This window comes from Felis catus, assembly GCF_018350175.1.
Source record: "Felis catus isolate Fca126 chromosome X unlocalized genomic scaffold, F.catus_Fca126_mat1.0 chrX_random_Un_scaffold_89, whole genome shotgun sequence".
NCBI classification, from domain to species: domain Eukaryota; kingdom Metazoa; phylum Chordata; class Mammalia; order Carnivora; family Felidae; genus Felis; species Felis catus.
In genome coordinates this window covers 26,335-41,681 of record NW_025408532.1, presented here as the reverse complement: position 1 = coordinate 41,681, position 15,347 = coordinate 26,335, and the positions used below count along the sequence as shown (strand labels likewise).

General features: G+C 43.3%; 1 protein-coding gene across 1 annotated transcript; it reads right to left on the bottom strand.

Moving 5' to 3' along the window:
• Positions 1-12,825: 12,825 nt before the first annotated feature.
• On the bottom strand, positions 12,826-14,607 carry LOC105260211 (Y-box-binding protein 3-like). Its single transcript, XM_045051685.1, has one exon. The coding sequence runs from the start codon at positions 14,429-14,431 to the stop codon at positions 13,316-13,318; it is 1,116 nt and encodes a 371-aa protein (XP_044907620.1). The 5' UTR covers positions 14,432-14,607; the 3' UTR covers positions 12,826-13,315.
• Between the last annotated feature and the right edge of the window lie 740 nt (positions 14,608-15,347).

The following is a 15,347-nucleotide window of genomic DNA, read 5'->3' as shown; positions in this document are numbered from 1 at the left end:
CCAAGGGAGTCTGGCTTGGTCACAGTGCATACCCCCAAAGTCCCTCCGGTGGGAAACGGAGGGGTAGGAGAAATCAGGGAAGACAAGGTCAGCTCTCGGAGGTAAGGTCAAGCCTGGGTAAGAGCAGCTACTCCCAGGGATGAAAGGGAGCTTTGCAAAGTGAAAGTTGAAGTGGGGTTCCTGAGCAAACAGCTAGGAAGGAGTTCTTCAGATGTCTTTGGTGCAAAAAGGTGATTTTATTAAAGCACATGGACAGGACCCGTGGGCAGAAAGAGCTGCACTGGGGTTGTGAGGAGCAACTGATTATATACTTTTAGGTTGGAGGGAAGTTAGAGATATAGTTAGTTTTTAAGGAATTTCTGTATGCTGAAAGCAAGGTCTCACAGGACCCTGAAGAGTTAGCTATTGTCAAGATAAGGTTGCTTTTAGTTTTTAAGGAAGTGTAAACATTAAGACATCAAGGCAGCCATAAAGGTCTTGGGGAGTGTTACACAATGCAGGTGTCTGACATCTATCAATGGGCTGCGGGCTGTAAGGGAATTTAATTTAAACTACCTTTTTCTTGCCTTTGTTTCCCTCATCATTTTCCCCCCTGAACAACTTTGACCCTTAAATCTTTAAGGTTGCTGAAGGCAGAAGGTCTCATCCTCTGTAGTTTCTTCCTGCTAAATAGGGTCATAGAGATGTCCCTACCTATGGGTCAGGGATGCTCAGTTTGAGAATTTAATAGGAGTTAGGAAAGGCTAAGGCCGCTGTATCTAAAGTTGATAACATATGGGAGTTTTCTTGAGTAGAAAGGATCATCCTTTGGCTCGAGGTTATCGCAGTGAAGGAGTCTTGGCACCAGGTGGAGAGACATGGGAGAAAACAGCCAAACATGTTAAAATAAGAAAAAGAAAAAGAAGCCCAAGCAAGACCTTTGATAGTTGACAAAAATCTTCCTCTAGTCCAGGAATTTAACCAATTATTGAAGGAAAGGGAGGGATCATTTAAAGCACCAATCTGAGTATTTGTCAGGTAGAAACTCAGAAATATTTTTGTGGTAATCTGGAATGTATATATAGCATTTTGTTTTTACGAGAGCACAAGTTCCACTTTGTGCAGCAGTTATAACAACTAATGCCATTTTGTTTTGTAGAACTGTTTAGTGCATTTGAGTTATTTTAGTGTTTAATAATATAATGTTATTTTGAGAGTCATTTAAGGCCTTGATTGTGTATTAGGTGGTGTTAACCACCATATAGACTCTATTTTGTTTAGTAAGCAGTCAGGTAATTAAAAAGAGGCACTTTTATAGAAACAAGAAAAATACACGTTGATGATTAGAGCAAATTACAAACCCAGTGTCTGCCAGTGCTGGAAGTGAGAAGAATTTTAGATGTCAAGCTTGAAGCATCCTCAGATAGACTGGGAACAGGCAGTAAGAATCAGATGGGTTTTTCTGGTTTGTAATTCAAATATCTGTGGTGATCCTTTTGAATGGCCCATAGAGCAACAGGCACAAAGATGGTCTATACATGAGTTGTGACAATTTCTCTGAGGTTTACCTCAAGTTGTCTAGTGTAGGCAAACAACAAACATTTAAAGACAATTAGAACTACAACTTAACATCCATAAGGGTGCGTTATTGAAACATATTTTTTCCCTAATAACCCTCACAGCCAAGTGAAAACTAATTCATTTGTAGAACAATGTGGGAGATGCAGGTGAGAAGCATCAAAGGAAAAGACTTCAAAAGGGAAGGGCTGGAGAAGGTGCAAGGCCTTAGGACATGTTTACACAGCTGAACTCGGCTGCCGCTCATAAGGAACACCTAGAGCCATCAACATACATTGTCCAGGGCCGGATCCTCCTTCACACCTGACCCTTCCTAGTGTTATAGATACCAATTAACTCGAAATTCAACCTTGGAAAGCCAAACCATTAGATTGATTAACACACTTGCTTAGCTGACTTTATGCACGTAGTCTTTAGCAATTATCCTAATAAAAAGAAGCTTCATTCTGGAGTCAGTCGGGGCCTCATTCTGACTCGAGTATGAGGACCTTCACTTAACTGCACTTTGTTTGTGGACTCATCTTTTGCGACTCTGGCCATACTCCCTGCGACAGAACAAGTCCAGTTTAAACAAACTCGGCCTAATTATTTACATAAGCTCAGCAAGAACAGTGATTGGTGATAATAAAGTTTTTAAATTTTGCATTGCTGGAACTTTTGATAAGGAATCTCTAGACTGAACTTTTAGTAGCCTCCCCAGGTCAGAAGCCAAGCCAAGTACTTGCCATCCGACATGCCTGCAATACCTGTAGATTTGGGCGAATTCCTTTCCAGGAGGCCCCAAAGATATCCTGAGGTTCCTGCACCTGCCACGAAGTAACATTCTTTACTCACCTGTAAGCAAGGTATCAGGCCAACATTTCCAAGGGGGCTTTATTGGCCTCATGCTTTATAAAGTCAACCTTAGTTCCTTAAAACTGGTCATATATGAGTCTATGCATGTTGCTCTCAAATATGACGTTGCAGTCAAAGCCTTGGTAAAATAACCAGTATTTCCAATGGTGTCCTATTACAAAGAGAACAGATTCTTATGGAACTTATGCAAATAATTATGATTGCCATGGAAGAATGAATACTTACTGAGAGTTTTTGAATTTCAGAGGGTTCAGGTAGAGAGAAAAGGTAATCATTTCGGTTGGTTCACAAAGGAATATTTTATCACATTTCTGTAAGTCATAGGCATCTTAAGAGAAAGTTTCCTTAATTTGGAAGAGCAAACATTAGAAAACCAGCAATGTTTCAAACAAGAGTCACAAAATTATACTCATCTTTTCCAGTTTATTTAGTCCCACGTTACTGATTCCTGTTCAGTTGGAATGCAGCCCTTTTGTTAGTTTTAGGATTTTTTTTTACCTATTTCAGTTTTATGATTTTAAAGACATCAAAAACCTGTGTTTGTTTAAAAAATCATTTTTATGGATCTTCTTGAAGATGAAACTTATTTTGTAAATGAGAAAAGACTATAATGCAATTGACAAGGAAATTCAGTTATTTCTGTGACACAGAACACTTTAATAATCAGAATATCAAGTGGTGACCTTATATCAAAACATCACGTATACATAATATTTACCCAAGCAATACAACCTAAGGTTCACCATTATTTGTTTGGCAGGGATTTCCAAGTAACGTACCAAATAAAAAGGCCCAATTGGTCAAACAAGATGTCATTTACAATTTAAATCCTGGGAAGTTTGTTAAAACCTTAGAAAGTTAAAAAGCACATGCCTAGATAGGATTACTCATCATTATAAAACTCAAAAGTTAGTTATTTAACGAAGGTAGCAAAAGAGATTCTAAGGGCAAATATGTAGGGTTATATAGTTGTTAGCAAAACCTAGCTCCTTTAACATTGAGAAGTGTTAACTAAGTAATCAAAGACCTGATAAAGACAAAACACAAAGCTTTGGTTTTCTGGGCAGACATAAGAAAAAAAAAAAAAAGCAAACAAGAACAAACAAACAAAAGAAAACACTGTTTACATTTTCCTATCAAGAGCAGACCAACAATCCTAGAAAATTTTGTCTTTTAACAGAAAAGAAGAATGTTAATTCTATACCCAGGAAATGAATGAGGGAGAGCCCTCCTCCCCCATATAGCTAGAGTAACCTGAGTCTATTATGAAGGAGGAACAGTGAGAGTGTCAGAGTCCCCTTCATTAGGGATGGACTTTGTTTCCTCCAGTAACCTGGGTTTATTTGGAGGGGGCTGTTTAGACAATCATCCAATATATCAGGAGGGAGTTTATTAACCTGGCTGGTGGTTAGACACATTCTGCAAGAGGCCCTCAGGTCTGGATCCTGGTTTAGATCCTGGACATAGGGTACCACAGTCCATTTTCCATGTTTCTTGTAGAAGAGATCTGATAGAATGTATTAAAATTCAATGTCCCATTAATGGGCCATTTTTCCTCATCTCCTAAGGTGTATTGAGGCCAGGAAATATTACAAAAGAAGATCAGGTTGTTGTTTTTTTTTGTTTTCTTAGTTCTTACAATATGAATTGATTCCAATGGGTAAAAAGGCATCCCAAGGGAGAGTCAATGGGGACTGAATAAGATCCCATAGTGCCAGAAAAGTAGAGAAGGTACATTACCAAAAACCCCCCTCCGCCCTCAACCCCTGGGTGGCATCCCACTCAGATATGTCAGAGGTTCCTGGTGTCAAACCAACCGGAGGCGTCCCTGAAACAAAAATCACTATGATCACTGACCAGCTGCTAAGGGTCCCTGGAGAAGGGAAGTGTCCCCTCACTTCCCTATTGCATCCCAGGCCACAAATGGGTGCCTGGACTATGGACCAAAACACCGTGCCATGCCGTGCCTTGAAAGCCGTGGTGTAAAAGGCCGTGCCTTAGTTTACCTTGTCTCGAAGAGCATTCTGTGAAGGTGATGGCTTAGTTCCCTTGAAGGCTGTGCCATTTTTAACCCATGTAAAACATTAGAAAAGTTGTACAAGGAGGAATTACCCAACTCTGTAATTTAAGTAATTAGTAGAGGATATTGACAGAAAACAATAAAGATGGAAATCCAACATGATTTAAGTGACATTACAACACATATAGTCCTTACAGCCAAATTCCTTAGGATAAGATCCCCAGTTAGATTTTAATTCAGTCAGATACTGGTTTCATCCAGCTCTCAGTGGAGGTCTCTCAGCCAGAAGTGGCTAGACCAGGAATGTGGGAGGGGATCACATTAGACCAATAAGGAGGAAAACTCACAGTGCAGTCTTTAAGATCCGCAGCTGTGCTAGTCACTTAGGTGGCTGTCCCGTGCTCCAGACAGACAAATTTGTATAAGGACAGGAATAAAGAGAGGGCATCAAGTTTCTGGGTCTTATTATCATTCTAGCCAGGGTACTAGCTTCCAGCCAAAAGGCAGGCTTTCTCCTCCCTGTAGAATAGCCATGGGCTAGAGGATTACAGCCTGAGCAATCAGCATGAAAGTATACCAATAAGACCATACTCCTTGGAAAGCCCCCAAAATGAGAGTAAAGGAAGAAAAGAGAAGGTACTTACTAAGTTTGCACCAAGGCTCAGAGTCCAGAGAAGACTCAATGCCCCGCATTCGGGTGCCAGATGATGAAATTTGAAATGGGGTTCACGAGCAAATGGCTAAGATTCTTCAGACGTCTTTAGTGCAAAAAGGTGATTTTATTAAAGCACACGGACAGGACCCGTGGGTAGAAAGAGCTGCACTGGGGTTGTGAGGATCAACTGATTATATACTTTTAGGTTGGGGGGTAGAGATATAGTCAGTTTTTAAGGAATTTCTGTATGCTGAAATCAGCGTCTCACAGGACCCTGAAGAGTTAGCTATTGTCAAGATAAGGTTGCTTTTAGTTTTTAAGGAAGTGTAAACATTAAGGCATCAAGGCAGCCACAAATGTTTTGGGGAGTGTTACACACTGTAGGTGTCTGACATCTATCAGTGGGCTGCAGGCTGTAAGGGAATTTAATTTAAGCTACATTTTTCTTGCCTTTGTTTCCCTCATCACCAGCACCCCTCCAGACTGACAGGGCTCTTTGCTGCCAGTGCCATAGCCAGCCAAAGCTCAGGACCAGGAGATGAGGCTTCTCCTGTCCAGCTATAGGAAACTGAGATAAGGGATGCCTCTTCCTCCTTTCCTATAGATAGGCAATTCCCCAACCAAGGCCAATACTCCTTTGGGATGCATTTTGAAAAACTGAGATGATTTTGATCCATAAACCCTGAAGGAAAAGCAACTCATTTTCTTTTGCACCGAGGCTTGGCCCCAATACAAACTGGAGGGGGAAAACCTGGTTGCCAGAGGCAAATAGCAATTATAGTACAAGCCTATAATTGGACTTATTTTGCAAACATCAGGGAAAATGGGGAGAAGTCCCCTATGTTCAGCGTTTTTGGGCCTTAAGAAGAAAAGTAAGATATGTGTAAGCAGTGTAAAGTAGATCCTGACTTACTAGTAGCAAATCAGGAGGGGAAATAATTAAGGGCTCCCTGCCCATACCCAAAGCAGACCCAGAGAGGGAGGAAGGGAAATCTTCCACCTCCACCTCCACCTCCTCCTTCTTGGGTCCTGGATCTATATATCCAGAATTAAAAACGTGCACTTCTGCTCCCTGCTGCCCACCTTATCCAGGCCCTCCCCATAATGTTAACAGTCATGTTTCCCCTACCAGAAGCTAGAGTACAGGGAGGAGGGACACAGAGAGGCATCACTATGATAAGATTACAAGTACCTTTTTCATTACAAGATTTAAGACAGATAAAAGGAGATCTAGGTAAATTTCCTGACGTTCTGGATAAGTATATAGAGGTTTTTCAGAATATTACGTATGTTTTTGAATTGACCTAAAAAGATATAATGCTTTTGTTAAATCAGACTCTTAATGAGACAGAGAAGCATGGGGTTCTGGCAGCAGCTAAAAGATATGGGAATGAGAAACTCCTTAATTATCATGGGACTGGAGGTCCTGTAGGGAAATTCTAATTCCCTACTGGAGCTCAGGCAGTTCTACCCCAAGATGCTAATTAGGATTATAATAATCCCATTGGGGAATGGTATCACCACTACTTCCAAGATTGTGCTTTGACAAAATTAAGGAGGTCCAAAGTTAAACTTTTAAATTATGCTAAATTAGCCACTAATTTACAGATATAGGATGAGAGCCTGGTGGCCTTCCTGGAAAGGTTAAGGGAAGCTCTCATTAAATACAAGGCTATCTCCCCTGGTACCCACTGAGGCTGAGATGATTCTAAAGGACAAATTTGTCATTCAATCAGCCCCGGATATTCAGAGAAACCTGAAAAAATTGGCAGTTGGTACAGAAGGGACCCTGGAAGAGCTCTTAGGAGCTGCCAATTAGGTATATTACAACTGAGATCAAGAGGAGAATAAGGAACAGGAAGGGAAGCTTGAAAATAAAATCTGAGGCCATAGTTGTGGCCTTATGCACTATGTCAGACAACAGTTCCTGAGGTCCTGGCACCAAGTGCCATTTATGTGGCCATTTAGGACACTGGAAACAAGAATGTCCTCAGAGGGGACAACCAAAGTCGAAACCCTGTAAGTGCCCCTTGTGTGGAGACCATCACTGGAAATATGAATGTCCTCTGGGACTACTATCTGTGAGGGCTCAGAGAGCCAATGTCCCTGAATGGGACTGATGGGGCCTGGGGTTCTTCACCATGGCTCCCCTGAACCAACTGTCTATTGGAAACCCAGAGCATTGGGTAACTCTGAAAATAGAGAAGGAAAACAAGTTGATTACCTTCTTGACACTGGAGCCACCTATTCTGTCTTCCTTTCCACTCCTGGCCAACTATCCAAATGTAGCATAATGATTAAAGGTGTCTCTGCAAAACTTAAAACTAAATTTTTCTCTCAGCCACCGTGATGCATACGGGGAGACTTGATTTTTTTCACATTATTTTTTGATAATGCCAGAAAGCCCCACTCCCTTGCTAGGAAGAGACATTATGACTGAATTAGGGGCTATAGTGCTACTAGCTCCTGGACAGATAAGCAATTGCCTAAACTTATTGTAATCTAAATATCGAAGATCGGTCCTTCCTTGAGGTAAAATTAAATACACCTCATAGAGTTCCTATGGAAACTGGATGGCCAGAGGAAGAACTGAGGATTGAGGACCATAAACTAGTTCAGGTGCTTAATTATTCTAATCAACAGTATCACAAGATCCAAATAAATATGGAAGAGGAAGGAAAACCTAAATTGATTTAAAAAATATGACCAGGCATGCTAGGGATTTTTTGGATGACTACAATGCCAGATGCTCTGCCAGGCACCTGGAATTACATCATGGTGAAGAGGATAGCTCCTTCTATCATGGAGCCCACAGTCTAGTGAAGGGAGAGACAAAACTGCCAATGACTACCCAATGGAGTGAGTACTCCATTGGAATTAGCACAGGATGTCAGAGGAAACACAGGTAGCTTAGGTGCTAGAGGGGTTGGTTCTAGGCTAAAGGAATCCAAAGAATATATCTAGCAATCACTGCAAACAGAGCTCAGTTTTGATAAATTTATGTCAACATGCAGCTAGAAGTTGTTACTCCAGACTCCAGCCATGGAGTTTTCACTTTGGGAAATAGAGGTCATTAAAAGTCAGTATAAGGAAGATGAATTTCCCAGAACACATATGTTCGTGACAGGGTCCATTAGGAGGAGTTGGCCTGGTTGGTGGAGAGGTGGGTCGGTTGAAGATTACCTAGCTGAATACTGCCTTCCTCAATCCCACTATTCACAATACTCAGACTGATACAAACAAAACAAAAACAAAAACAAAATAATAAAGTTTTCAAACCAGAATAATAGCATAAGAGCAGATGGCTCCAAATGCCAAAGAGAAATTATAATTTGATTTGGCACCTGTGATTGTGTACCACCTCACATATTGAGAATCCATTAATTTTTAAGAGCTTCTACAAAGTGTCATTTTCTTGAACTGCAATTTATAGGAAGATAATGGACTGCTGTTGGTGTTTCTGGTTCAGACACATTACCCATAATTTCCTCATCATCTTGAATTATTATTTAATTATAAGAGGGCACTAGGTATTATGGGAATTTTATATCTGGTCAAAACTAAGGTTGAAATGAATGGATTTTAAAAGCACACTGATATAGGATTAACATTCTACTTTTCTCTCTGTTAAAAGACAAAATGGCGTGCTGTCCTGTCCTTTTGGTTAAAATTATAGTTCTTTCCATATTTTGAGGCAGACAAAAGAGGGGAAAAAAATCTTTGTTTCCTGCCCCCTTTTTTTTTCAATCCAAAGCAGACCACCAATCCAAGATAACTTTGTCTTTTTAAGAGAGAGTAAAAGCAGAATTTTAATCTTATACCAGTGTACTTTTAAAATACATTCATTTTAACCTTAGTCCATCCTGACCACACATAAAATTGCTTTTCAAAGACTTCCCTTAACAAACTTTCTATAACTTTTCTTTGCATTCAGATTTTGTCCCAAGCCATTTCTCTCAAAAAAACAAAACAAAACAAAACAAAAAAACAAAACAAAACAAAAACAAAAACAAAAACAAAAAAACAGTCTCATTTAGGACAAATATATATATATATATATATATATATATATATATATATATATATATATCTTCAACAAAAAAGTAATTCCACTTCTTTTCTTACATCCTTCTTACAACATCTACTTTTCTATACACAGAGTCACTTTTCTTATTTACATCAGTTTTAACTACATTTAGCAGAATTTTAACTCTTAGAAACCTTAGTCTCCAGTGAAAAGTAAGTACTAACCAATTGTGATTTGTCTGTCACATCAGAATTCCTTAAATGGCAAACTTATGAATTAATTAAGCACAAAGCCTGTTTTCCAACAGACCCAACTATCCTTAGTTTCTCTGCAATAAGTCAAAAGCACACACCTATGTTTAGTAAGTAATGCTTCAGCATTCCATCTGATTTGGAAAAGGCCTGAGTGTCCAATGAATTTAATCCAGTTTATCATCCAAGAAAAACTTTAAAGTTTCAGGCTATCAAAGACCCTGAAAGCTATCCTAACAATTACCCATGAAAACTTTGAGACAGACAAAAGTAACCATCATTTTAAGTCACCTTTTTGCTGACAAATTGCCACAGAGATAACACAAGCTTATTTGACCTTCAGTGAACCTAGGTAGAAAAAAGTTTTATATTTAATGCTGATAACTCTAAAGATATGTCTATCTTAATTAAACCAACACACTTAAATTAGTTTAAATACTGAATATGTTCCATCTGTGTCCATTTAAAAGTCAATCAATTTGTTCACCATTGTCCATTTTTATCTGGGGCACCAGTGAGGAAATCTGAAGTAAGCAGTGTAAGTCTAAGGGGGTACTCTTTGCTCCTTTACAGAAAGGAGAGGAAGAGGAGCTCATGGTACTGGAGGCACCCAGAAGGTATAGGAGCCAGGTATGCAGTCCACACCCAAGGTGGTGCAGAAAAACAGGAGGAGGGAGGGGAAGGCATAAGAGGTGAGGTGTGGCCTAGAAGCCTGGAGGCCAATAAAAGACCAGAGGGCAGAGAAAAAGGTCTCTGGGTCCTAAAATCCTAAATTCTGTCATCTCTGACAGACAAGCAGATGCAGATTTTTTTTTTTTTTCCACCAACAAGTGGAAGTGGGAAGTCACATCTGGCCAGAGAAGATAGGGAAGTTCCCCAAAAGAAAAGGAGTTTTGGCAGCTGCTTGGGAATATTCCTTAAAGTCCCTGTCCCAAGGGACACCAACCGAAGACAGTTAGTTCTAATTATCATCTGCATCTTGTGGGAGCTTGCCATGTGTCTTCTCTCCAATCCCCACTCCCGCCCGCCCCCCACCTGGGCATCAGGGGCAGGAGGAGGGTGGTGAACCCAGAAGTTGTTGAAGTAAGTCCTGCTTTCCACTCCACAAAAGACGTTTGAAATTGAAAGGTTAAAAAAAAGGGGGGGTGGGGAGGACCTGGGAGGTGAGCCACGCCAGAGTGTCAGATATGGAAGCAAGTAGAGAGCCACCTTCTACTGCAGTTGGGAAACCTGTGAGTAGGACCCCTATGGAAGTCACCCAGATCACTCCTAGGAGGATATACGAGGGATCAGTCCTGGGCTTTTCCACTCATTTCCCAAAGGGAGAGGCTGACCAAGACAGAAAGAGGAGAATTCTACCAGATACCCAAACGGGAAGTCAGGGATCAGGTTTTGCAGATAGCCTTTAGGCGTCCACCAAAGAGTAGCCTTGGTCAGGACCCATCCGTTGCTATTCAGCCTCCCCTGAGTCCCGTGCATCTGGGGGTTCATCTCGGAAGGAAACTGGGGCTCCACCACACCGATGCTCCCAACTACTTTGAGAGATCAGCTGGGAGGAGACCAAAGGAGCCTGTCACCCGAGACTTGGGAATGGCAGCCACACTATTTGCTCTTAACTGGCTGACCAGTGACCATTGTTTGGTTTGAGAGTTTTATTTAGGATAGAAAGAAAAAAAAAAAAAAAGAGGGAGCCGTGGCTGCTCTTTACTTAAGGTTAGAAGACGTTGGGTATCCCAGGTGAGCCCCCAAGAAATGTTGTAGGATTCTTTACCTCAATACCCGTGGTTTGTCATCTCTCCGCTTCGAAGAATGAAGAGGTGAACACCAAAGAAAATGAGCAGCAGGCAAACGTTTATTAGAGTATAAGATTAGAAAGTAAGAGGAGTATGAAAGCTTTCTTTGCAGAGAGGGGGGATTTGAAAGTGAATGCCCTGACTATAGGCAAGGGCCTTTGTTTCATAAGGTTCTGTTGCCCACCCGTCCTCCATCCCCTCCCCCTTGTTCCTTCTTATGTCCTACCCTTATTGGCTTGATAACTCTTGGTGCTGGGTTGTCCATTCCTGATTGTCTGGATTCCACTGTGTGAGGAGTTAGACTATGGTCATACTGTCCCTCGTATGACATAAGTGTTATGGTTTACTTATTTCAGTTAGGTATTTTGATTGTCAAATTCCTAAGGGGAACCTGAGGGGGAGTAGGTGGTGTCTGTTACATTCTTAAGAGGAGCCTTATGCCCTAGGGGTTTGCTGTAGTCAAATGCTCCTAGTGTTGTGTCAAAATATGTGTTTTTCCCCACCCAGGGACCTCAGGTCCTAACCTTTCCCTCTCTGCCTATTTTATCCTATCTTTTCTCTATCATATTAGTTTCAAATTTATTAATTGCCCACGCCCCTCCCCCAACCCTGCCTCCTACCCACCCACCAATCCCACTGTATATTCAAAGGAAAACCAGGATAGGGATGACAGTCCCGGTTGGAGCCTCTCTATCTGATGGGAAAGTGGCTGATGCAGGCTGAGCTTTACCTGCCCAGCCTCCCAGGAATCTTGCACAGCCCCCCTGGATGGACTCAAATCAGGAAGCACACATGGAAAACATGGACTACATGTTTCTCTTCAGTTCCAGAAGTATGCATGACAGAAATTAAACCTGCTTCCATCCTTGTTTTCTTTTTTAATTTTCTTCAGTTTTTTTCCTAGCTTTATTGACATGTAGTTGACATATAATATTGTATACATTAAGTTGTACAATGGGATAATTTGATGCATGCATATATCGTGAAACATTTACAACAATAAGGTTAATTAACACGTTATTCACTTCACATAATTATCCTTTTGTTGCTGTCATGGTGAGAACATTAAAGCTCTACTCTCAGCAACTTTCAGGTATACAACACAGTACTGTTAACTATAGTCATCATGTTGTGCATTAGGTCCCCAGAACTTAGTCATCTTATAACTGAAAGATTTTACCCTTTGACCAGTATCTTTCCATTTCCACCACACACCCCTAACCCCTCGTGAAAATGGTATTAGATCGAATCCATTGAAAAATAGAGGCAAATTGTGCTTCCAGAGAGCCTCTTTTTTTTTTTTTTTTTTTTTTTTGGTGTTTTGTCCAGCTCTTTGAGTTTTGCGTCATAGAATAAACACCTAAGCAGTAAATGTGGGTAGTTGGGCCCACCCTCCAGATTTATTGCTCAAATGGCAGAGGAAGAGGATGTGATGGGGACACTTCTTCCCTGTCTGTGTATTCTAATCTTTTAGAACATCCTTGAGATGTTCAACCCTCGCCTCCCACAAGTCCACAATTAGCCTTAAATTCATGACTTGTAAAAAGAACGAACAACAGGTATGATGTTTGCTAAAACTGGTTCCGAAAAAGCACTGAAAGGAGTGGTTCAATACAATTCTGTGCTGACGAGTGTTTTGTTTTAAATCAGACAACAGCAATAATAGATAAAAGCAACATGAAATGATTTATTGAAAAAATGACCATTCAGGCAATATCACACAGCGATGTAAGATAATATTCAATATCAGATCATCTTTGTTTTTGTATTAAAAATAAAAGTAATTTTTGTTAGTCCATCAACTAATTCCCCTGGTGACACAGAATAATAGCTGTGGTTCTGGTCAGATCTTTTAAAAGAATAAATTCAGAGGTGTGTGCATGAGTATGACATGGGGCGTGTGTGTGTGTGTGTGTGTGTGTGTGTGTGTGTACAGAAATTACCAACACAGATGATAAAAGGGAATTCAGAAATATATAGATCTTGTAGTTTATCCTCAAACCTTGGGGAAGAGGCGTGTATTTTTCTCAAAAGGGCACAAATCTAACAGTCAAGGTGGATGTTTGGGCTGTGTTGCTTTAAAGGACATCATCTCCTCAAGGGGGAATCCCCTGCAGCCCAGGCCAGGGAGTCCCCGGGGAGGGAGCCAGGCTGTTGTTACTTGGCCTGGGTGGCAGAGGGGACATCAGTGACCAATGTGTCCTCCTCCTCAGCGGCGCTGTTCTTCTTGGCCACAGCAACCGAAACGGGTGTTTCCGCAGGGCCCTTCCCGGTCTTGCCTTCTCCTCCCACGTTGACCTGGCCCTGGGCACCGGGCACCTGCTGCGGGCGGTGGCGTGGGTTGTTGGGGCGGCGGGATCCGTAGCGTGGTGGGGGCTTCTGCTTCGGCCCTCCGTCGTCACGCCCGCTTTCCTTGTCTTCCGCCTCCAGCTCCTCAGAAATGCCTGCTGAGGGTCTTGGACCAGGAGTGATGCCTCGAGCCCTAGGGCGACTCAGCAGGTAGCTGGGGCCGGGCCCCCGCCGAGGGGCGCACTCGGGCCTTGAGGCTGGGGCAGACGCGGGCAGGTGGGCAGGCCGCGGGCCGCTGGTGGGAGCGAGGATCGAAGGGCCGCGAGACAGGGCCCAGGCCCTGCGGAAGGGCGGAAAGCGCTGCAGCTTTTGGTCTTGGGGTCCGCCGGGCAGGCGGCGCCTCTGGCCCTGGGCCTTGGTGAAGCCTTCGCCACTGGCCTCACCTTCGTCGACGTCTTCCTCAGCGCCCCTGGGACCGTGCAGGGGTGGCCCACGGCGGCAGATGTAGAAGCCCCTGCAGAAGCGGGGGCGGTTGGCAGCGTAGCGACTGCCCTGCACTGGGGCACCCGCTGGCCCGGTCACGTTAGCGGCCTCGGTGCCCCGCTCGCCCTGCACCACATCAAACTCGACCATCTCGCCGTCGCCCACGCTGCGTTGGTACTTGTGAGGGTTGTTCCGGGTGATGGCCGTCTGGTGAACGAACACATCTTCTTGGGTATCATGCCTGCTGATGAAACCGTACCCGTTCTTCACGTTAAACCACTTGACGGAGCCTCGCACCCTCTTGGCGATGACCTTTTTGGGCACCTTTCCCTTGGCGCCTCCTGCCGCGGTGGTCTTGGGGATCGCGTCTCCGCCGAGGTTGCCAGCCACTGGAGCCCGGGGAAGATCTCCACCTCCCAAGGAAACCAGGAGTTTCTGCGCGGCTTGAGGGGGTACTGAGACGGTCACCTCTGTGCGGGTGACCTCTCCCACCTCACTCATGAGGCCGTCCTTGCTCTCCTTTCTCTGAGAACTTGAGGGAAATCTGGTCCTGGGCGATTGGGGGTGGGGTGGGGTGGGGAGGGGCTAGGTCTGGAGGCAGGAGCCTCACTTTGGAAGGGTCGTCGGTCGGGGCCAAGGACTCTCTGGCTTCGCTCTGAGACTCTTGGAAAGGCCTACGTCGTCTCCTGGGGCAACAGGACACGGACCAAACAGTGGCTGCCGCGGGCGGTGACGTCTCAATGGGGGTCACCCACTTAGGAGAAGGCGCTTGGGCTGGGGGGCGGGGCAGATGTGCTCTGCCTTGTGCTCCAGGTGCCTCTTGGTCCCTCATGGAGAGGGGGCTCATTTGAAGCTCTAGGCAGTGGTCTTCTTGAAGACCCTCTTGCTTGCTTGAGTGGATGTGAAGAGATGACCCACTTTCCATCTCTCTCCCTTGGTTGGAGATATTCCCAGCCTTCTTAAGGGCACTCTCCAAATACTCCCACAAAACCCTGGTCCTCTTCCAACTCCTTGTGTGCTCTATATGTGGGTGAGGCATTTTGTGTAAAGGTGAGACAAAATGGCAACCACATGAAATTAAGACCCAATCAAAGAAGCCCACTGTGGGTTGTTTGTTTTCTTTTCTTTTCTTTGTTTTCCTGCGGAGAGATAGGGGAAGCCTGCCAGCGCTAGAATGCTAGTACTGAGAGGACACTAAACTAGTGCAGGTTTATCCAGACTAGTGTTAGGGTTGTAGAGTAGTGAAGGTGAGTGGGAACACTTTTGTTAACTAGAATATTCTGAAAACGCTGTTGAGCTCTGTGTTCTTGCCCACATAAAGCAAATGGTCATGTGGAGTAAAATAGAGCTGAGTGAATTTGCCCTTGTGTTTTAACTGCAGATCCAAACTTTCTCCCACCCTCAAATGGTTTATGAC